The sequence below is a fragment of the Cuculus canorus genome, chromosome 25 (genome assembly GCF_017976375.1).
Source record: "Cuculus canorus isolate bCucCan1 chromosome 25, bCucCan1.pri, whole genome shotgun sequence".
NCBI lineage: Eukaryota > Metazoa > Chordata > Aves > Cuculiformes > Cuculidae > Cuculus > Cuculus canorus.
The window spans coordinates 2,580,297-2,603,508 of NC_071425.1; the positions used below are offsets into that span (position 1 = coordinate 2,580,297).

Below are 23,212 nucleotides of genomic sequence, written 5' to 3' on the forward strand. Positions count from 1 at the left end.
AAGGACAATGGTGATAAACCCCACCTCTGTTGACACACACTGTAGCTGCTATCAGCACAGACAGCACGCAGCACATTGCCCCCACGCTCCATGTAATGTAAAAAGGGTTCTCATCTGTTCATCTGTGTTTGAGGAAAACTCCCTGGGTAGGTTGGCTTGCTTTGTTTTTCTTTTGAATAAAAGATAAACCACAAATAAACCATTGAATCATGTATAACAGTGCACCTGCAGCCATGCTCTGTATAGTCCTTTTGAACAAACAGGGAGATTTGTACCCCCATGAGCAGCGTGTGAAATTAAAAGGGGAGCTGACTACATGTGACAAGAGAACTTAAAATATTTATGTTTGCAATTGAATGTATCTTTCTGTTGAGCAGGCAAAAGTTTGGGCCTCAGGACAGTCTAGGACAGCGTATAAATTATTAGAAAGGAGGCACCTATAACTCCCATGTTAATTTATTTTATGGTAAGTGCAAAACCATATTCATACTGTAACTGCAAAGTAAATGTTGTTGTAGTTAGCTTGCATTGAATATGCATTCATTTAGTACTTGCAAACCGCTACGTGTTGGACTCTCGCCTTCAGTGCAGTTGAAATTAAGCAGAAAGAGCACTGCTTGGTTCCTAAATAAAGTAGTGGGAGCAAGAATATTGAAAATCTTCATGGCCCGCTTTATTTTACATATGAGATGCTGAGGTCCTTAGAGTGGCAGGAGGCAATCGAGCTTCCAGTGTAACTGGTGTGCAGCCCACCTATGTGGTTGAAGTTCCAGGAAAACCAGCGACCCTCCTGCCTCACCAGTACTCCAAAGAGACTGCCAGCTGGTGAGCTCTGCTGCTGGACATTCTGTCACAAACCTGCGTCTTGTGTTCATTAGCAGGAAAGCAGGTGTGTTTGTTCAGTGCTTGTGGAAACCCAACAATCCTTCTTCTGCTCATACTGAAGTTCCTAAACGGATGGTGGTACGTGCATTGATACAGAAAATGCGGGGATGCAGTGGAAAGCAAGGGAAGGCAGTGATGGCTGAGAGGGTTTTAGTGCAGCAGGGAAGCGATAGCAGGGGTGCGTTGGGACAGCACGTAGGTGTAGTTCCTTGGGGCACTGCACTGGCAGCACTTTATTATTGATGTACAGGTAGAACAATTAACACATATTGCTTGTAGTAGTGAAAACAGCTGCTGTAGATACTGATCTTCAACCTTGGGGCAAGGAAATTGGTGAGACACTATGCTTTGGAGGCATTAGAGTATATATTGGAGGCTTCTTCAGGGTTCTGAGAACACCTAACCTGGGATATAAGGGAACTAGTACTGCAAAACTTAAGTTACTTTGCTACAGATTAGTCTTACTATTGGATCAAGGGAAGGAGTTCAGCTGTCATACTCAGCTGTTCTGAAAATACAGAACTTCCAAACCAAAGCGATCAGCATTCAGAGCAGAACTTTTTTTGCAGGAGGATGCTGAGAGATGTTTGTGGACCTTCAACTTCTTTAGGTGTGACTGATAATGAAAAACATTTATGACATCTGAAACCAAAGTACACTAGCTGTATCATTGGGGCTGTTACTGTGGAACTCAAGGTCAGTTCATTTAAACTACCCAGACTGAGTAAGAGTTGATTATGTTAATAGGGCGGAGCTTATGCCTTTAAAGCTATAAGGACAAAGCAAGGAATCCTGCTACAGCTAGATTTCTTGGCTGCATATTTCACTGCCTCAATCTCTGACAGTGTTTTATGATACTCTTAATGTTTAAGAGTAAACATTCTGCTTTGCCTTCTGAGTATATATTAAAATCATGTTACCTTGATAGTATTTTTTCTAATCATCACTTGAATGTGCCATTTTTTTGTATATTGAGCGAATGTCAAGGTTATGTGTTAACTTTTGTGTTCACCTACAAATGCAACAAGATGCCAATCAAGGTCCAGATTGGCTTTTGTGGTCAAAATTCTCAATCTTTGTATTTCCAACTACCCCACCTGTGTGTGCAGAAGCAGCTACAGAGTTTAAATCTCAAAAGCTAATTGTGTGTGATGTTAATGTCTGGTGTTTGAAATACAGAGAAGCTCGATACTATTCAGAGATGTAAGAATAATATAAAACCACATTTCAGATTAATAGAGAAATAAAATTAACTGGTACATAAACATTTCTAAACTTTTCTCTACCTTCGCCTTGTACTGTGAGCTGAATTAAAGTGAACTTGAGGATCAGGGCACACATTTGCCTTGTGTTCTGGCTCTTCTGCTTCGGGTCAAACTGAAATGTCAACAACTATTTTTCTTCCAGAATCCCCTTGACTATTAAGCAGAAGTGTTCAAGGCGTTTGTAATGGAAGCACAGAGCAATAGCATCATGTAGACCTAGTCTGTAAAGATAACAGGCTGAATTTTTCAAGCATTCTTTCTCTTTTCTTCTTCAAATTGTTTCCTGGCAAATTTCTCCAAACTGCTTCTGCGCCAAAACGGGACCTGGAACATTCACAACAATATTTACTAAGATCAGGATGGGTATCGTTCATTCCAGAGGTAGGGTTTACTCCTATTTTTTGGTTCAACATAGTTTTTTTCATAAAATTTATCTTGGAGAGTTGTCCCAGTCACTGGAGACTACAAAAATGAAAATTGACAACTCTGTCGATAGCAGTAAATGGAACACAGGCCAGGCCACAGCTTGACTGAAGGGCAAGCGCTTCGCCATGGCTCACATGGAAAAGCTGTTGGCTGAGAGTGGCTGTCAGACTCCCCTGCCCAGTTGTTATCTGGGAGAACAGATACTTATTTTTTAAGTTTATTGGTTGTAACAGTAAGTTATCTCAATAGATGTTGAGCAACTTAAAAATATATTATCTGATATCTACATTTTTTTATCAATTCTAAAGGAGTGTTGTTAATGCTTTGCTGATGCTTTAGTTCAGCAGTTCAGCTTCCAACTCAAAACTCCCCTGTGAATGTTCTATAGAGGTGTATGTGCGAAACACTTCCTCCAATGACGTGCACGACTGGGATGGTTTGTGTGTGGCCATAATAAAACAGTCATAGCAGCACTAATAAATTGATTTCATGGAGGAACCTCACTTGTGTGGCAAAAGTTTAATGTGTATCAGAGAGCAATGAAGATCAGTCATGCAGGGTTCTGATAACAGGGGCGTGCCATTGGTATTACTCACCTTTACTAGCCAGTCGTGGGTAATCAGTCTTGAGAGTTCAAGGAAAAAAGACACACCCAGCTCTGGTTCTGCATTTATGCCGCCTTTGGGTGGAACACAGGCTTTTCGTTTGGCTGAGTTAAAAATTTAAATACAGAAAAGTCTTCAGTGATGATCCCTTCTAGGAGGGAAATCCAGTGCCCATTTATCAGTCCCTGGCTAAGTTGTAAGATGAACTTTCCGGGGAAAAGCAGAGTAAATTTCTAATGTAGATGTGAAGCAATAGCAGATTTTAAGTTAAGATTTTTCTGAATGAGAGAAAAAAAGTACTTAGGACAATTCTGCACCATTAAAGCAAGCTTTCTCTGTATCACTTGTTAGTGCCAGTGCTGCACCCTTGAAGATGGCTCTGTCCAAAGAGTAAAGAAAGACGTTTTGTGTTTTGTTGAATGTGATCAGACCAGAGAAGGGTCTAGAGAAAGTCACAAACTCAGCCACATTCAGTTATGCCCTGAACGTCGGCAGCACAAGATCTTACTTACACTGTCTTCCTCACATGTACATTTTGTCCTCCTTTCCCTCTCTTATTTATCTTTTGTCCAGTAAAAATGCCTTAATCGTCAAAACACTGCACTTCATTTCTTTCTGCTCTGAGCTGTTGACCAGAGAGGTAAATTTAAAACATCACTTTTCAATAGTTTGATACTTATAGCAGTGTTCAGATCCTGGTGTACGCTTGAGCAGCGTGCTGGGATCATCCTTCCCCAGCCACAGGGTGAAAAGAACCGTCAGGAGCTGCCTTTCCTGTCTCAGCTGCTCTCTTCAAGCACAATCCGATCTCAGTGCCAACAATAACAGCTCCAGGCCATACAAATGAAACTTCTCTTTCTTCTCCCCTAAAAGTAGCGTTAGTATCAGCTCGTATAGAACCCAAAAGGCTACCAGGCAGAGCTTTTTCCCTTGTAAAAACCCTGCAACTGAGGTGTCAGTGGAATGAGAAAACCAGTAACCTGGAGAAGATTTCAGCTTCCTCGTTTTCTCAGCTCCATAATGCTGGAATAGTTTGGTGCCCACGATAAAATATTGTGTATTTCTATGATTCAGTAAGCAAATACAGTTCTCATGGCCCTGTGCAAATAGGGCACACGCTGATCGTACACCGTAGCAAATCCACACAGGCACTCTATTGCACTGTATCCGTGCAGGGTTTTTTTTGCCAGCTTTTAAAAACATAATCCTCGTAGTTTCAGAGACCAGCCTTCTATCCCTCACAAATCCCCAAACCAGGAGAAAAGCTTAGGCTGTTCCCAAGGGTATAATTGCCCTCCGAGCAGTCGGGATTGCCTGGGTGGTTGCGTGGCTGCAGCTTTTGGTTTGGGGGCCACGCTGGTGAGTCACCCTTCAGTCCGTTCTAGTGACCATGGGGCATCCTCTCTCCCGGTGTCTGTATATCCAGGAGCAAACCATGATTTGCTTTCTCTGGAAAGAGAGGAACCTGCAGTACTGTTCCAGCGGCAGAATCTGTGTCAGGCAACCGGGCATCGAAGTGAAAACCAAAAAGAAAGCAGCTGAAAAATGCGTCCCCGTGCTTCCCTGGAGAGGGCTGTGCGCTTTCAGGAATGTCCTGTACACAGATACTCAACAGACATTTCCCGTTAAAGTTGTTGGCTGCTCTGGAGGGGCTGGCAGAAGACTCTGGGATGGAAAAGGGATGGATTCCATCCATCGCTGCCGGTTGAGCCATCCCCAGGGTGCAGGGTGTGTGTGTGCGGGCCAGGCACTAGGGGCCACCACTTGCCTGCCACAAGGTGCCGTGGGCCAAACGGAAGGATCCACGCTGAAACCTCAATGTGCTTAATGAAACCCATCTATTATAATCCCAAATGTCACATATCGCCTTCTTGTTTGGTCCTATATCCAGAGACTTTTTTTTTTCTTTTTTGCCTAACTCTTGAAAGCAAATGTTTAAAGTAATTCCAAGAGTTCAGCGTTGTAGGTTGCAGTGAGCTTGTTAGCAATGGCAACAAGTATTATCCATTTTCCTAGATCCTGGAAGCTGAATTTTTTGAGGACAGGAATGTTCATTATCCCTTTAAAGCATGACTTTTTCTCTGTGACTGATGCTTGAGGATCTCAATTTTTAGACAGCAATAAACTCATTAAAGAAAAGGTTTCTTTGGGTTTGTTTTTATGATTTTGTTCTGCATAGCAGCAATATTATTTCCATTGCAACAGTTGCATTCACAAACTGTCCTGGGAACTGGCTTGAGACTGTTCTGAGGGAGATTAACTTAGAAACAGAGCCTGGGCACTCAAACTGCTACCAAGAACTACTAAGTTGTCTAACTAATGAGGAATGAAAATGTGAGGTTTTTTTCCCCGGCACTGGTAACTAAAATTGCAATTTTCTATCTCCTTGCAGCAGCATTACATGTTTCGTTCTTTGAAATTGCTCTGGCAAGAGTTGATTCCAGTGTGTTTGTTTTATGCATTTTGCGCTTTAATATCTTGTGTGCATGATTCAGAGTGTAGATCTGAGCCAAAGCTGGTGCTTTCTCTCTAAAAGCATCAGGCTCTTAATGTCTGTTCTGAAGAAGAACTGTATTTTGTCAGCTACATCAGCTTGTTTGTTTCTCCTCCTTGTCCCTGTCTGCTCCAAATAATTATTCCTCTAAATTGAATTACATTTTTCTCTCATTAAATAATATCCCTCATTTTAGTTGCTTTCTGTGGAGCCTAACACCAGCCTATCAAACGAATTTCTCTTAACTTGTCCTTAGGACGTTGGAAAGCAAAAGAATTTACCCCTGAAGTCTAGATAGTTGTTGGAAGTGTCTTTACCACAGCTGCTGCTGCGATTTTATGCCTTTGAGCTTATGATGCATATTCAGACTTTGGAAAGGCAAATGAGTATGTCCAGAAGAAGCAGCCAAGCTCCTCTTTCCCTGTTAGGTCATTCCCAGTGCTATTATCTTCGTTGAAAAGGCATCTCAAACTGCAACACCTTGATGCATAGCTTTAATGCGATGTTTTTGCAACTGGTTCTCTTACACTGACCCCTGGATTTGATGCTCAAGTAGGTCATTTCGGTGTAGTCATACAATGAAAAATATCACAAAAATGCAGCTTGAAAATAAATGAAAACTTTAGCTTAGGAAAGAATTGTGAGAGAGGAGCGCACAGTAAGAAATTACTTGGGATTTCATGAAGGCAAATGTGCAGGTAGAGTCGATAATTAAGATGCTTTTGCTGTGTAATTCAGGTCGTGGGGAGGATGGGGGGAGGCAAGCCTCTCAGGCAGTTCTTTCCTTGCTTCCCTGTTTATAGATTCTTCCCTTTTCTAAATGATTCATACACAGGAATAGGCATCTCCCAGCAAAACTTCAGAAACCTTTATAGGTCAGGGTGTGGACATTGTGAAATGTGTTACCAGCTCTTCTACCTGTTCTCTCAGCTTCAATAACAGCGTGCGAATGGTGGCTTTAGCAGGGTTATAAATGCTGGATTTTCCTTTCTTCTCTTTCTGAAATGCCCTGATGAATTTTGCAGCTCTATTAACGAAGCAGGCAGAAAGCAGGAATTCTGCATTCTGGAGAAATATCTTGGTCATAAATAAGAGAGAACCTTGCAGCTGTGTGGCCACAGCACCAGGAGGAATGTGTGATTAACAGCCCGAACCGTGACTGCATTACCTCACTGCAAACTCAGAGGAGCACCAGCTTTCCTACGAGCGCTGTGTATTGTAATACACCTTAATAAGTTCTAACATTTCTACAAGTGAAATGAGCTATGACTCACACAGGTTCTGGAGTGCGTTCAAGTCTGGTATAAATCACTGAAGGATTATTTAGTGCAGGACTTCCTTAAATGGCAGGTGAAACTGCAAGAAGTGATTTGTGAACGCTGATGGTTTCAACCTCCTTTTATAGACTGTGAGTTCCTGTGTCTTTGTTAGTTTGCAAAAGTATTGTTACATCATTCCCTTAGTCTTAGAATTTACTTTATCTCCTACCGATGGTTTTTTTTTTTTTCCTATCCTGTTCCATTTATGGGAAATAGAAGATATTCACTGTGTGCGTTATTTTTTATATTTCCTTTTTGAAAAATTGCTGTTTCTCTGGGGGTGGGTCAGTCCCTTCCTTGAGGCTGAAACACCACTGCTGTGTGTATTTAATACTGAAGTAGCATAAATACCAGCTGGCAGAGTACAATTAGTTTTAATACAATGAATTAATAAAAGACTTTTTAGAGCAATTCAGTCTCACTCTCCTCAGATTCCCCTTCATTCAAGATGCTGATCTGAGGCTCAGAGAAAGAAGCGCTTATGCCCTCTTCTTAAAAGTTTACTAAATGTTACAACATCACCAAAGAAAGGCAGCGTAGTGATCGGTACCGGACTAATGTCAGCAGAGCGATCTACAGAGGTAAATAGAAGAACATCAAAGTACTTGCAGGGTCCTGACTGGCAGCACACGCTTGCAATGGATCCATCGGAGGATCTCCAGCGCAATTAGGTATGGAAGGAATCGTTGTCACGAGAGAACAGCTACTCGCGGAAGTGGTGTTATCTAATAGCTGGAGTAAGTAGAAGCTGTGAAGTGATGAATTCTAATTTAGTTGCTATCAGTGACTTTCTTTGCAGCCTTGAGCAAGTTGTGTCATCTCCTTTCCTGATTTCTCAAGCAATAAAATGGGAATGATAATACTACCCCCATTTATTATCTCCCTAAGTTAATCTCTCGGTGTGTTGAGAATGTAGTGTTAACAGTGCATGCAAGTGGTAAATATTAGTGTCATTATCTGTTATTTAGGGTGCAGACCTACCCTAAATACATTTAGAAATGCATAGCTTATTTACCAGAGCACAAATTCAGAACTAACAAATAATCCCTAGATACAGGGCAGTGTGGGCAGTGACCCAGTGTCATAAACTGTTCAACAAAAAAGAAGTCTGCAGCTATACGTAGTCCTCTAAATCCATTAAAAATGCTCCAGAAATAAGCAAATTTTGCCATGGAATACTTGCTTTCATTTAGAAAACAGAAGGCATTGTAATGTTTGTATTGATATATTTAAATGCTAATTGTTTTACTTCACTTATTAAAAGACAGCGACATGAATGAATGTGTTAAAGCCGTCGATGTGTGAAGGTGTTAATAAACAGAGTGAACTGTGAGGTCGGTGTTGTGAGCTGTGCAGGTCTGACCATTGCAGAATGCAATGACATAGTTGTAAGAGAAGGTTAAAATTGTAAGAGCTGTGGAGCAGACTGGGAATTCTGCTCTCTTAGCCAGTACCATTCGGACCATAGCTGAGCATAAAATAGGAATGCAGGGAGTGCATCGCTCAGCCCTGCACGAGGGGACTCTAGGACATGGCAAAGCCAGTGCATCGCTCAAGAATGTGAAATAAGGACGGGCGTGTTCGTTAAAGCACTTAAATTATTTGTTTTCCTTCTTCCCTTGTAGTTTAGCACAAGCAAAACCCGGGGCAAAGCATAGATACTGTTCTGTGATTTAGAAGATACTGTTCTGTGATTTAGAAGATATTGTTCTGTAATTCTTTGTTTTGGAGCACTGCGGTTATGCTGTGAACATCTGGCAAATGAATATGGCTTTAAATAACACAGAACATTGTTCAAGAATACCTGGGCACATTTTGTCCAGATGCTATAAACACCAGGTCTGGCTTGTTGGATCTGGTAAGCCATAAGGAAGGACATCGTTAATTAGCCAAGAGTTACTAATCCTGTATTACGAGTTTTACCCAATTTGAAGAAACCATTAGGTAATCCATTCAATGCTTTTGGGATCTCTTTGTGCAACAAGGGTGGAGAGTTGGGGGGGAGTGAAGGGGAATCATGAACTGGTCGGAACATGCCGGTAAGAAAACATTCTATCACGGAGATGGACTCTGTTTGTTTTAAATCTGCATTTTCTTTGAAATTTTTGCTTTCTTTTGTGAACCTTGTTTCAAAGGAAACCAGGTAACAGGAATCCTTTATGAAAGTCCCTCATGAATAGGCATGAAAGAGTACAATGACAATTTCCCTCATAAATATGAGACTGCCCTGAACCCACTGGTTTATGCACAGACATTGACTTTGGAATGCAAATCTGTGCAGACACTCGTCGTGCTCCATGTTGTCTCTCTTTATTCTGTTTTACAGTCTTCCTCATCTAAACAGTCCTAATAAAGTTTCTCCTTTTCTTGCTCAGTTCTTAGCTTTGCCTATCATGGGCAGTTTTCCTGTTGCCATTAGGGTCTCCTGGGTTGGTAGCTGGGCTGATGTGAGAAAGGGGAAGAAGCTTGGGTTTGGCTGAAGAACTTGAGTTTGGCTGGTATTCACTTTAGTGTGCACTGCATGTACCATTCTATCCTGACTGCAGAACCCATCAACAAAACTGATGAACACGGATACAAAAGCAAATAACTGAAATGATGTTTTGAATTAAATGGGTCACTGAGAAAAAAAAAGAGAGTGTTTGGAAAGTACTTCTCATCTTTGAAGGGAAGTGTGTAAAGACAGTTCAAGAAAATGTCTCTAAAGCTGAAGAACAAAGGAAAGTTCCTAAGGTGATTATTTTAGTGAAGTGCACTTTACAACAGCCCTACTGTTTTAAACAGTGACATTGGAAAGTTGTAGATAGGGAAGTCAAATAGTTTTGCCTATGGAAATGTCACCTTTAAATTATGTCACCTCTTCTTTTTTGTGTCCTTCCAGTTTTATACCTCTTAAAACAATGAGGCTTTTGCAGCCTTGACCTGTGTCAGTTCCTCTGCCACTCTTGGTGCAGGTATAAGAAAGAGCAAAATCGGGAATTCCAATGACCAGAACAAGTAATGGAGAAGAATTTATTGGCTGCAGTGAGGTATATGATGGGAGACAGAACCAGAAGAAAAGTCAAGAGATTATTCACTTTAAATTATAGTTAATTTGCAGAGCAATAAATGAATCACAGATGGAGATCCATGCCCCATTGAGATGTGCATAATACATATATTACCAGCTCAGACAGTCATTTTCATTGAATAGCTTTTCTTTGGCTTTTTGATGACTAAAAGCTCTTTAATCTGACTACCAGCTATACCCAGCTCTGTATGGCAATTTGCATTATTAGGCTGCAGATCATTTAAGGACAGAGTTCACTATGGTGTCCCTGTTTTACACAGAGGGAGACCAACACGCAGCACGTGGTCGCACAGCGGGGCTGTCAGAGCTTATCCCACTAGGAAAGCCGGTGGTTAACAGGACTTTTTCCTTCACGCTTGCCGGTGAATCTCATTGATGGTGGAGGACACCACCTGCCCGTTCACGCTGTCATGGACAATCGCTGTGATCTTCCGATCAGTCGCCCCAGCATGTCCTGAAAGGAGAAGGAAGATTAATTAGACAAGAAGCAACGCTGAGATGAGATGATGCAGGGAAAGCTTCATTTACAGTAATTTATTATCTGCCTTCTCAACTGATTTATCTGTTCATGTTTCCTTCAAGTCAATAATTGTTATTGCTCTTTGTGAAATGTTAAGCCAGAAAGTTACCCGAGTCCTGTCCAGGTCAGGGTAAATGAATTGTGCAGCTGCATCCCAGCCACTGCAAACCTAATTTCAGAGCAGATTGTCCTACCTGTCTGTAGGTCACACTCATGCCAGAATCTGAGTTTCCAGACATGCAGATTTGCTGTTTGCTCACAAGCCCTAACACTGTTTTAGTCACCAAATGGAGTCTTTGCCTCTCCATACCCTATGAAAGCTTTAGTCCTGCGTCGGAGCTTTGGGCAGCGTTTGACTAACAGAGGTCAGTCTGCAGCCAGCCCAGGAGTGGGCAGACGCAGCAGAATGAGTTCTGAAGCACTGTCCTTCCCCAAACTGATGAGTCACTGAGATTGTTCTCAAATATGGCTTTCACGCGAATCAGTCGCCAGGCGAACCTTTCATAGTTCGTGTAAGGTTAAAATCATTCCGAGTAAATTTTGATTGGAAATTACAGTAAAAAGAGATCCCAAAAGAGTCACTATAGACAACAAAATAAGGGACTTTTACCTTTAGCTTTTGATTCAGATTTTCTTGCTATCCTGTAAAGATAATAAAACAGAGAAAAAATAATTATTATAATAATTTCAAGAAGTTATTCAGCCCCTTCTTCTCCCTGCTTCTAAGGAGACTTCATGTCACTGTGGAAAGAGATAACATAAAGAAAAAAGAAAGAAAAAAGAATGATGCTTTTATACCATTAGAACTTTTCTGCTTCATCAGTCCTAGATACAGAGCCTCTCGCCTGAAGCTGTTCCCATCTACATTCATTATCACTCATTCTCAACTAGGAATGGTTGGACTCGATGATCCAATGGGTCCTTTCCAACCTTGTGATTCTGTGATTCTGTGATTCTCATATGTTCTGAATTACCCAAGTCGATCCGATTTTGGCTTCTGACAAACAGCCCCATACTTGCTGATGTAGTGTCTTGCTTCCCTGAGACCATCAGTTCTAAAGGTTGCTAATCTTCCTGCTTCTTTTCCTATAAATAAGACACGCTCTATATATGATGAGACGAGAGAAAAAGTCTGGCTCTTGATGAGACTAGCCCAAAGATTTCGGAGTGCAGGATAGCAGACAAGGTGGAGAAGGGGACACAGAACAGCTCATCAGTGACGGGCACCGTGCAGGCTGTTTGTGCGGGCATTTCTAACTGCAGCTGGCTGACCAAAACCCATCTAAACTTGTCTCCAGGCCTCTTTTTGACCTAGAACTTGTTTTGAAGAAGGAAATTACTCTGAATTTCACTGCAATTGGCATTTTTTTTTTCTGTGCTGAGGTAGGCACGCTGTGGGAATGTAGAATTTTTTTTTTAATAAAAAGTTATATTAATATAGGTAATCCAAATTACATGGATACAAGTTTCTCTGTATACTAAGTGGCTCCAGCTTTTTATTATGATCCATCACATTAAAATACCAACCCTTGATGTAGTATGGAACTCACAAGCTTTGATTAAGCATAAACAAACAAACAAATAAATAACCTGAATATGAGAACTCTCTTCTCATCTATTCCAGTCAGGGCAGCTTTGCCTTACCCGTCAGCATTCCCTTCCAGCAGCAGGCGGTAAGTGGAAATTTCCTTCTCCAGGCGGGTTTTGATCCCAAGAAGAACCTTGTATTGGTTATTTTGCTGCTTAATGTCATGACGGACCTGGCTGAGCTCTTCCTCACGTTTGGAGATGATCTGCTGCATGTTTTGAAGCGCAACCGCATAATAATTCCGAGTGTCCGCCAAGGTGTCTTCCAGCATGCGTTTCTGACAGAACAGATGATACCAGTGCTGTGGTTATTATTTATGTGGTGGTTATAGTACAGAAATGCCAGCAAATTTGGTCTCTGGCTAGAAGATTGCAAAATTAAGACTGTGGTAATTTAAACACTTATGCATTGGCATGACCGTTCATGTGAAGACAGCAGAATGATGAAGCTGTGTCGTGTGTGCATAATGAGAGGCAAAACCTGAGTGATTTATCCCTGCTGTATTCTTTCTGCCAAAAGCTGTGCTCCTGTAGCTCTTGACTCTTCGCTCACCTCTGCATTTACTACCGAGCCTTGCTCCAGAGCCCCCCAGAGCTGGGTATGTGAGCTTTAACCTGTGTGAGATCTGGGTAGCAGTTTTGAAGATTCCCCACCAGCATTTTTTTTACGGTTCATATATTTAGTGGATTATAAAAGGGGATATAAATACGACATTTGTGTTACTATCTGTCTTCCTGGACGTTTTTGCTTTCTATCATGGACTCAGCTATCCCATCTCTTCTTCTCCCCTTGTTTTTTTCTAAGGAGAGAAAGAAATTTTTCACTTCTTGGTGGTTGTTGCTGAATCTGTTTTGCATAGTCTGGCAAAGTCAGGCATGGTCCAAATCCCAATTTCACTGATACTTCAATAACTAAACTAAAATTGTGCTAAGCTATGGATTTAAAAGAAGAATCGGTCCATGACAATTTCTGAGAGTATCTGAAAGAGCAGTGACCAGGCAGAGGTGCCCACCAAGTAAATACCTTACTCATCTGTGCCTGCAGCTCAATGTCCAGGGACTGTAAAGTGCGTGTGAGGTCCTTGATCTCATTCTCATTGCGCTGTATATGCTCTGGATTGGGGATTGCTGCCAGAGACATTGCTGCAATCTGTGGAGCAAGAGCAAGGGAGAAGCTTACAGACTCTGGGCAGTCACATAGAGCAACAGTGATCTCCGAAATGAGCAGGAAATAGTCATTACCTGTTCTTTGTACCAGCTGTCCAGACTTTGACGGTTCTTTTCAATTATGGCTTCATAGTCCTCTCTTATTTCTGCAAGAATCTTGCCCAAGTCTTCAGGAGGTGCTGCATTTACTTTTACGTTGACTTTGAAGTCTTGTGATGAGCGATTTGCTTCCATATCCTATTCATAAATTAGCAAACTTGTTTGTGAAAGTGGAAAGTTTCCATTCCTGTTTTCTTTTCTTCACTTCCATCCTCTCACAATACCCAAAATATCTCTTTTTCATTGTGACAGGTTAATGGTCACAGATATTCAGTTAACACTAGTTGGAAACCTTATATATTGATAATACTCTGCTGTGAGCTAACTAGTGACTTAAATCAGCTTCTGTGGCAGAACTGGGATAGAGAATGCAGTTAAAAACACATGAGAAGATCTTTCCAAATCCTGTTTCTGGAATATCCATACTTAATGAGGAAGCAGTGACATTTTTTATTTATTTATCTCTTAGGAACCAAAATCTTTGGTGAAAATCTAACAGTATATTCATCTTTCTTATCCTGCATGTTAATATTTATGGAACTATAACTAAGTTTACAGGAGAGTAATGTAAAAGCTCTATGTAATTGTTAAAGGAATAATTGGATTAAAGCATATAATTACTGTGTAAACAACATAATTACAGGACAAGTCAAGCAAGTCTGGTAACATTCCTTTCAGAGTAGCACAATCTTATGTGCTAGGTACCATTTTCAGAAGCGTCGAGGCAAAGTAGCATTTCAGGGTATGACATCACAGGCTCCAAAATGTGGATCAGCTGGACATACTGACATCTCTGCTGGCTGCCCTGCTTCCAAGAACTGTTTTATTGTAGCTGTTCAGCAGTAGCCTTGCTTATCAGGGGATCAGCCAAAGACAGCTTCAACTACTCCTGTGTGACTTGTGTGTTTCTATTCTCCGTTTTAATAACGCACAGATTCTGAGTAGGGTGTTTGGTTCTGCATTAGATGATAACTGAGAACAGCGTCAGATCAGGTAAAATGAAAACAGCGTGCTGCCAAGCAGTGGTGTTACACATGTGGAAATTGTAACAGAGACTGCTGCGGTGTAGCTCTGGGACACCACAGAGCAGCAGGTTTTTTGGACGGTTATTAAGTATTAACTCATTATTGTGCTTAGAATTTTATGAAATAATAAGAATACAAAATTATTTATTCTTTTAAAAGGCTTCACCAACCACCAGTTTCGATCCTTGAAGAATTCAAGGTCTGTTTAGCTCAGATCAGCCTGCTCTCAGTGACCCTACTTGAGCTGAGGAGTTGGACAGGGTGATCTCAAGAGATCCCTTCCAACCTGAACCACTCTGTGCTTGTGTGATTCTGTAAAATGATATCTACAGAGCTGAGGGGAAGGTCTGTGATGCGTAAAACTCAGAAACAAGCAGTAACATTTCCTATTTACTTAAAATCTCTGCATATGTATGTCTAAGTATTAGATTTCTGAGAATATGTCTGTTGAATATGTAAGTTATTATGAGCCATGCATGACAGATGGGTAGGTGACTAGGAAAGGGTGGGAGAAAATACAGCAATTTGTTATCCTTTCTGTAATCCCAATTTAATTGGTAAAGCAGAACACAAACTTTGTGCCTCGCCTGACTGCCATTGGCTTCTTCAGAAACATGGTTGGGTTCTGAATCATGAATTCCATTTATAGATTGTGGATCTTACTCAAAGTTAATTACATGGTAGCGAAGATTTGTGTGATAGGATTTTACCAAGAGGAACTTTTCTTACCTCCTCATGGTCTTTCCTCCGGAGGATGTGCTCTTCTCTCAAGCCTTCAATTTCCATTTCCAGATCTGTTGTAATGATGGTCAGGCCGTCGAGCTCCTTACGCAGGTTCTCAACATCAAGCTGCACTCCCTGCCTGCGAGCCTTCTCTGCCTCGTACCTGCATGAGGAGAAAGGAGATAACACACGTTTGTTGAGGAAAGACGGCCTCTGGACTTCATGAAAGTAGTGTCGAGAGGAAGTAGACTTGCTGAAGTCCTGTATGTAGGGAACGAAAAACCAAGGAACTACATTCTGTGTCTAAAAAATGTTCTTAAAATATTATTCAGTGGCCTTAAAACCAAGATGGATTTCATTATTTCTGTTTCTTCCTCACAGTTCCTCCAGTTTGGTATAGAATAACTGCTCTTTCTTTCATTTTCCTTTTTGCATTTTAACATTCATCAGGTTGGGAAACCTTTGCGAGTATGAGTCTTAAAAATTTGCTGATAAAGATGTGAAATCAGTATCAGCTGTCAATGCTGTCTGTAGTTTTTCCAACATTAAAACTTTTCAGTCATTCAGAAAATGGGGAAGATATCATGGAAGCCATTTATTAGCATTCCTTTCTGACCTCGTGCAGTTTGCAGCCTGCGGTGACCCACAGTCAGGACGCTGCCCTCTCTTCCCTCGGGCACAGGAAGCACTTTGGCTCCTCAGAATCTCTCCCTTTTTACTACATTTGTTGTAGCTCTATTGATGTTTCTACCTTCAATGCATGAGACTCATTCTGATTCCACTCTCTGAAAGTAGTTCCACCTTTCCTTTTTGTGACACCACTGCACGATACAGAAGATAAGGCTGGAGAGCACCTGCGGTGCTCGGAGTCTGTAAGTTTGTTACAATACTACAAAAAAAAAGAATTGTTTTTGGGTTTTTTTTAATAGACAATTGCTATCTGTTGACAATAAGAGAAATTTTCATGATTCCTAAGACATCTAACTTACAGAAATGTAAATTCCTTTCCTTTGCAAGGATATGCCTGCAAGTTTTATGTCCAAACATTTTGGCTTTTTCATTGGCCTGAGAGCTATCTTTCACCTATGAATTAAAATCCAACCGTGCTCCGGTAGCCGAGGAAGCATCAGCCATTTCCTGTAGCAAAACCTGGGAGTTCAGAAGATACTGAGGGACGAGTATTTCCTGCAGAGCTGGACAGCAAGGTGATAAGTATAGGAAATGGATTTGGGCTGGTCTGGAGGAGCACAGTGCGGAGAAGGATTCATTTGTGTTCCCAGATGACAGTTTGAAATACCTTTTTGTCATAGGTATCAAGTGTCTGCTGTAAAACCTGCTCTTCAGGACCTGAACTAAGTATCATAAACAGGGTGACTCAGGATTGTTCAGCCTTCATTTGTGGTTTTTACATCCTTTTTATCCTTTGTCTTTTGTTTTTTTTTCTGTTCTGCATTGGTTTTATTTATCCAGTATCACCAGAAGACCTCAGTAAAATCAGTTTCACGTTGGATTATCAAGAAAAAAGCAATATTTTGCTAAATCCTCTTTCAAACTTAATCAGGAAGGCAAAGAAGAGCTTACTTGAGCCTGAAGTCTTCAGATGCCATGTTCGCATTATCAATTTGTAAAAGGATACTGGCATTGGTGATCTTGCTGTCCTCAATCTGGAAAACAGAGAATCCAACAGAAGACTCAGTGTTGCCACAGGAAGATGCTGAACAACTTGTGCTGCTTTAGACTCCCTGCTGCTTGCATGAAGCATCTAAATAGCAGAAGTCCCACATTAAGGAGTGTACATGAATAAAAGAAGCTAAGTTTCCTAATTCACTTAGATGTTTCTGCAATTTTTGTCCATAATGCTACATTTTTCTTTATCTTATTTCTCTGGATATGAAGGAGGAGTAATTTTATTCCTGGCCAGGTATAGATTATGAATATTACATAACGTAATATTACAGAACATCAGTCACTTTCTTTGGTTTTATTTTGTGAACGGATTATAAGTCTGTTTAGCACTGCTGGAAAAGCAGCCTTGGGCATCTTTAGGGCAAATTTCAGTAAGAGCCATTAGATTGTGTCTGAGTGTAATCAAAATGCTGGAATTAATCATATGCTAGAAAGCACGCGTGTGCATAAACATCCTGCGGAATTGGTGGTGTGATGCAGAGGGGTAACGATGGTACAATAGCAGCATCTCATGAGCAGGACCCCACAAGCCCATGTGTTTCAGTCTGGAGTCTCATGGATTGACATTCTGAGAGTAACGCTAGCCTCTAGTTGTTGTGGTCTATTCAGTTGTTCCCCCATAACTGGTACTGAATCACCCAGCAGCATGCAGTAATTAATTCATGTTTCTAATTTTGCCTTGGGATGCTGAAAATTGCCCTAAAAGCTGCAGGAGAATGTGCATGGTGTTGTTCATTTAGTGTCCTCAGTGTGCACTGAAAAGACTTATTAGTCCCTGCTGACATGAAATCGCTTTGAACTATAGATCTGAATATGAAAAGCTCAGTAAAAAAAAAAACCTTTGAAAGAATTCTAGCAAGAACTCATACATAATTAGCCAGAACAAATAATTGGGGGACGTTGTGTCCTTTTCTGACAAAGAGGAGCATGGTTGCAGTTCCAATAACTGCCTTCACTCAGCACCTACACAGCAAAACAAGGTGCATCATGGCTGTAGAGAGATCATTTCCCATTTACAGAGCTCTTAGCACCTTGAAGTAAAACTTCCCACACGTGAATGAATCACAGCGAAACAAGGAAATGACAAAATTATCCTGGAGTGTCAAAAGTTTACCTCTCCGAAGTGAAAAAAGAAGGTGCCCGTGGAATATTTTAACTAATCCGTTAGCAGACTGTGCATTCTTGAGCAATTAGCAGCACACCTCGGATACTGCCCTGGGACACGATCAGGGCCAGATGAAGCAGTGTAACAATGCCCTGAACATGTTGCTGCCTGGATTTGTTGTCAGTGAAGAGGCAATTCTTGAATCCATGCTTAGATTTTACTATGAAAGGTAATCAGGCAATGAGAAAACAACGTATGAGTTCTGCAACTTTGTGCCGCTTCATAATCGTGCAACACAGCAACACATTTATGGGAATGCTTTATGATGCTTTCTGTGTAATCTGAAAGAATAAAGAATCCAACAAAGGAGTCACAACTGTCAGCTGCTGTGCGATATCAGTTAGCAGAACATTTATCTGTTTATAAAAACACAAATTTCTTCGCTACATCCACCATGAAGATGGATGCATCGCTAATTCCAATCTGCAAACTTACAGGTAACTTAAATAAGAACTCACATATACAAAATGCACTCCCAATTCCTTCCCCAAACAGATTCTTTTCAAGAAGGCTTCCTGCACTGACTTCTTCCTCACTATGTCTTGTGTGCCTTGTCCAACAGCATTGATCCTCTATCCCTGACCATCAGCACTGATCCTTCGTCCCTGAGTGCTCCGTAAATCAATTTGCTTATTTAGGGATACAAGATGTTTGAGTGAAATGTTTACCTGAAGCACTGGTGCTGTTTTACTTTGTGTCTGGGTTAGAATGGAGTCAGGCTGGAGCAAAGCGACTTGCTGCTCCACCTGGCATGTTCATCCAGAGTTCAGGTATCCAGGAAAGAGAGTGGTCCAAAATGTAGGATATGCCTCCCAAGTTCAGACAGCCAGTGTATCATAGACTTTCTGGGTCATTGGGTATAGGATCCTAAATTTTGTCTAAATTTCATTTTAGGTGCTAAATTAGTTTCATCTTTTTAATTCACGGTTCATTAATGTAATTATAGTAAATAATTAGATACTATATTTTCACTCATATTACTGGCAGTCATGGTGCTAATTGCAATAATTTATAAAGAAAGTGAAAATTCTGGGTTAAATTACTGCATCTTTTCTCTGTAGATGATCCGCAAACAGCTCTTCCTCCCCGTGTAAGCACCGGTCAGTCTGTCCTGGCCTTTCGGTTCATAGGTGCCTGTAGTCAGTGACAGCTATTTAAGTGGTGAGTGTTAAAAGTAAGTGGTTTGGGTACAGCCTGTTCAAAAGTGAGGGCTTTACCCCAGTCAGCATAATGTTTTCAGACTTATTGTCTCCCTAAGTCTTTCTGATTTATTAATTCCAAATCAATGTGAACACATTTATATTCTTGATGAACAAATTTTTATCTCTGTATCAGTTCAAAGAAGTGCTCAAAGAATTGGTCTGGAGACAGGTGACCTTTCCTTGTCCTTAAAACAGGCAGAGGTGATGACAACTCTGGCTCTCCTTACACACTGCCTGTGGTCAGCGCCTCATCTTCTGCCTGGAGGCAACAAATTTAACAGTGAGCAGGGACTTCGACTGAGTCTCTGGCCTCAACCAGCAGAGATGTGGGATAATGCCATTTCCAAGCACTTTTGGAAGACATCTCTCAGAGTCTTGCGAATGCCGAGTGACAGTGTTATGGAAGGTGGGGGGAAAACTACAGCATCTCCTTTGGAAGAGCTTTGGGTTTTGCCCCATATGGCTATGTAAAGTTAATTACACTGATTAGTCACACAGATGGTTACAGTGCTAAGTATATTCATTATGAATACAGATTAATATTACACTTAAATTTGAAGACACGTGAGTTTGGGAGATTGAAAGAGTTACTGTTGAACGCTAATATTAACTACTGGCAGGAACCAGAAATTCTCCTTTTAATTATAGTGAAAACATCCACAAGGAATTTGTCCCTGCTATTTTCTTAATTACAATGAAGTATTTTTCCATCTGATTACATAAGCTCATTGGACCCAAACCTCCTGTAGTTTCATTGTCTGCTGCCACAGGAATCAAAGTAATGAAATGCAACAGTACGTCTAAAGGTAGCAGTCATGAAAGCAAGCAGTCTCCTCCGTTTGCCTGCTTTGTAATTTGCTTGAATACATGTGCAGTCAAAAGGACCAAATTCTGCCAGACGTAGTTACTCAAACCACAGTTTCATGTACAGAAACATACACTTGGCAGTATAGAAATATCTTTATACTACCAGTCGGTGCAGAATCCCCCTTGTCTCCTTCCAGCCTTTCTTTCTGCTATCCCATTCTCCTCCTTGGGAACAGAAAGAAGTTTTATGCCCAGGTCCTGCAACCACTGTCATCAGTATTTCTAACATTTAAAAGGTGGTTATTTAACCTTCTTGGAAAAAAAAACCATCAGCATAAGTGAGCACCCAGGTTCCATAAAAGAGCAGAGAATGGCAGTCACTTACAGCTCTGACTTACCTGTCTTTGCATGTCAGTGACGTTCTGCTCGTACTGGTTGAAGTCATGCCTCTTTCCGTGAGACTTTGTCTTGTGCCACTCTAGGATGCTGCTTTCCAGCTGAGCGTTAGCTGCTTCTAAGGCACGGACCTTGTCCAGATAAGCAGCCAAACGGTCATTCAGGTTCTGCATAGTCTGTTTCTCATTCCCACCCAGGAAGATGCTTTCCCCATGGCGCTCGCCGAAGCCTCCCCAAGGTGCCCCTCCTCCAGCAGCCAGCCAGAGGGGTCTGGCAGAGGAGAAAGAGGGATGTGTGCTGCTGGCACCACCATCTGCACTTGAAGGTCTGTAAGAAGTTCCTTGCTGGGCCAAACCACACCCTGAACTACCCCTGAGGGACCCAGAAAAAAACGGAGCAGGGCCTTGGCCAGTACTCATGTTCAGCTCTGTTGTGAACCTAACCCAGTGTTGGGCTGCCTAGCACTGAGCACCTTCCTAGCCTTCCCTAAGCAGCTTTATGCCTTTTCCTGTGGGAGTTTCCCTTCGATGAATGACTACAGCAACAAGATTGTGTCATCATGAAACGTGCTTCCTCTTGGTCAATTCTGAAGCATTTATGAGCCGGCACACACTGTTGTTATTTGGAATCGCAGCTGCATACCAGATTGCTTTCCTTTCGTTGTTTTGGTTTTGTTTTTTTTTTTTTCTTTTTCTTTTCATATTCTAATAGTGAGGTGTGGCTGAAATCAGTGGGTGTGGAACAGGATCAGCTCTGCCGCAGAGTTTTTTCTAACCCTGTAGTTAATGTTATGTTTTCTTGCTTATGAGGAGAAGAGTATCGTCCAAACGGAGAGCTGGGGCAGGAGTGGCTCTCTCCAGACAATTCCTTTCTGCTGGAATTCTCAGGCTTTAGAATTGACAGCAGCCTGTGAACCCTGAATTGTAGCATGTCCCATCGGACTGTCATTAACGTACCGGACGGCTTCAGCCTGTATGAGACATCAGGTGTTAATGAAGTTATCCGAGCTCTGTTGTTAGACTGAAGCTCCAGTCCAAAGTGAGTAAGGTCTAGCTATTCCCTTAAGCTCCCCATTTCCAGTTGGAATACATAAGGATTAGGTACTTAACTATATGTTCTAGTCATTTTTTTTATGATTTGAGGTGCAGGCCTATTTCTTGTTGAAATTTCTATATTTCTTGTAGTCTTGTTGAAATAAACAGCAGTGCAGGAATATCTCAATGTTGCTGCTATTAACACCGTTAAGATATTTATGTGTTTAGAATATGAGTTTGCAACAACACTTGAAAAATTCAAGTGTTTATTTAAAGCTATCAGCCCTAAAAAATTGACCTGGCGATCATGCAAAAATAGTCTTTCTCAAAAGTTTCAGTAACCTTCTGTTGAACTACTTGTATCGAATACGCACTGGACAAATCTGGCTTCCACACAGACTTTCATACTCCTCGTGCTGGTAAGGAGGTGGTGAATTGTGAAGCGTTGTCATGGCAATGGCAGAGTTACTGGCTTTACCTTGTCTTTCAGAGTAGTTCTGGACTGCGGCTGAGGAATAGGGTGGAAGATCTGTGAAGAGCTGGAAAGCTAAGCAGGCATAAGCTCGCTCAGAAGTGGTGCAGCCTTTGTTCATGACAGCAGTTAATCTCTCAGGTCTTGAACAAGATCTCACCATTACCCATTGCAAATGGTGAGGCTGGAGAGACTGTACGATCCAGAATTACACTATCCTTGAAGGAGCCCGAAGGGATCTTTTTCTCTCTGTTTGTTTCATCTGAAAATTTTCAGTGATACAGAATTGCTGGCCTTCACGTTTTCCCGGGATCTTCTGAGACCGCGTTTGCTGAGTAGGGCAGGGTTTGAGCTCCTCCTTGTGGCTCTGTCTCAGCTCGATTTAGCACCTGGGGATTTTCCTTTTACCATTTACTTGTCCATAAAGTACATATTCTTTCTTATTCTTCATGCACTCATTGTCTAGAATTGCTAACATTTTTAATTGTTTGAGGAAATCAATTGAAGGACATGGATCTGTTGGAGGAGTCCAGAGGAGGCCACAGAGATGATCCGAAGGCTGGAAGACTTCCAGTACTTGGACAGTCTGAAAGAGTTGGGGTTGTTCAGCCCGGAGAAGAGAAGGCTTCGGGGAGACCTTTAAAGCAGCTTCCAGTGCTGAAAGGGGCTCTGGGAAAGCTGGGGAGGGGCTCTGGATCAGGGAGGGCAGGGATAGTACAAGGGGAACGGTTTTGAGCTGAAAGAGGGGAGATTGAGATGAGATCTTAGGAAGAAATATTCTCCTGTGAGGGTGGGGAGGCCCTGGCCCAGGTTGCCCAGAGCAGTGGTGGCTGCCCCATCCCTGGAGGGGTTCCAGGCCAGGTTGGATGGGGCTTGGAGCAACCGGATCCAGTGGGAGGTGTCCCTGCCCATGGCAGGGGGTGGAACTGGATGGGCTTTGAGGTCCTTTCCAACCCAAACCATTCCATGTTTCTATGATTTCATATCCAGCGGTTCAATTCATTTCACCAGGGGTTAATTTAAGGCTGAATTTTCTATCCCGGCAGTTCATCACACTGATGTTCCATGAAATACTAAATTGAAATAGAAATACATAGATATTTGTCTAACAGTGCATGAAATGAAATTAAATGAACCCTGTGTTTCAGGTGAAACTTCTCCGTGAGGTTCCCCACTTGGTTGGCAGTGAGGCTGACAGTTTGTGAGACAGAGCAGCCTCTGCCTTACTCCCTGGAAGTTTTGTGGAAAATCATGCCATCCAGAAA

General features: G+C 41.7%; 1 protein-coding gene across 1 annotated transcript; it reads right to left on the minus strand.

Moving 5' to 3' along the window:
• Nucleotides 1–9,974: 9,974 nt before the first annotated feature.
• KRT23 (keratin 23) lies at nucleotides 9,975–20,933 on the minus strand. The gene is made up of 8 exons (XM_009555498.2): nucleotides 20,444–20,933; nucleotides 16,767–16,849; nucleotides 15,192–15,348; nucleotides 13,414–13,575; nucleotides 13,196–13,321; nucleotides 12,229–12,449; nucleotides 11,195–11,226; nucleotides 9,975–10,518 (listed from the first exon to the last, which is right to left on the minus strand). The coding sequence occupies exons 1-8, from the start codon at nucleotides 20,858–20,860 to the stop codon at nucleotides 10,415–10,417; spliced, it is 1,302 nt and encodes a 433-aa protein (XP_009553793.2). The 5' UTR covers nucleotides 20,861–20,933; the 3' UTR covers nucleotides 9,975–10,414.
• Between the last annotated feature and the right edge of the window lie 2,279 nt (nucleotides 20,934–23,212).

What these genes read in the sequence shown, in the direction of transcription:
- KRT23 (XM_009555498.2), bottom strand. Translation starts at nt 20,860, where the DNA reads ATGAGTACTGGCCAAGGCCCTGCTCCGTTTTTTTCTGGGTCCCTCAGG. An exon ending in TCACTGACATGCAAAGACAG is followed by an intron (nt 16,850 to 20,443) that starts GTAAGTCAGAGC and finishes TCTGTTTTCCAG; the next exon opens with ATTGAGGACAGCAAGATCAC. An exon ending in TGCAGGCACAGATGAGTAAG is followed by an intron (nt 12,450 to 13,195) that starts GTATTTACTTGG and finishes CTGTTCTGTCAG; the next exon opens with AAACGCATGCTGGAAGACAC.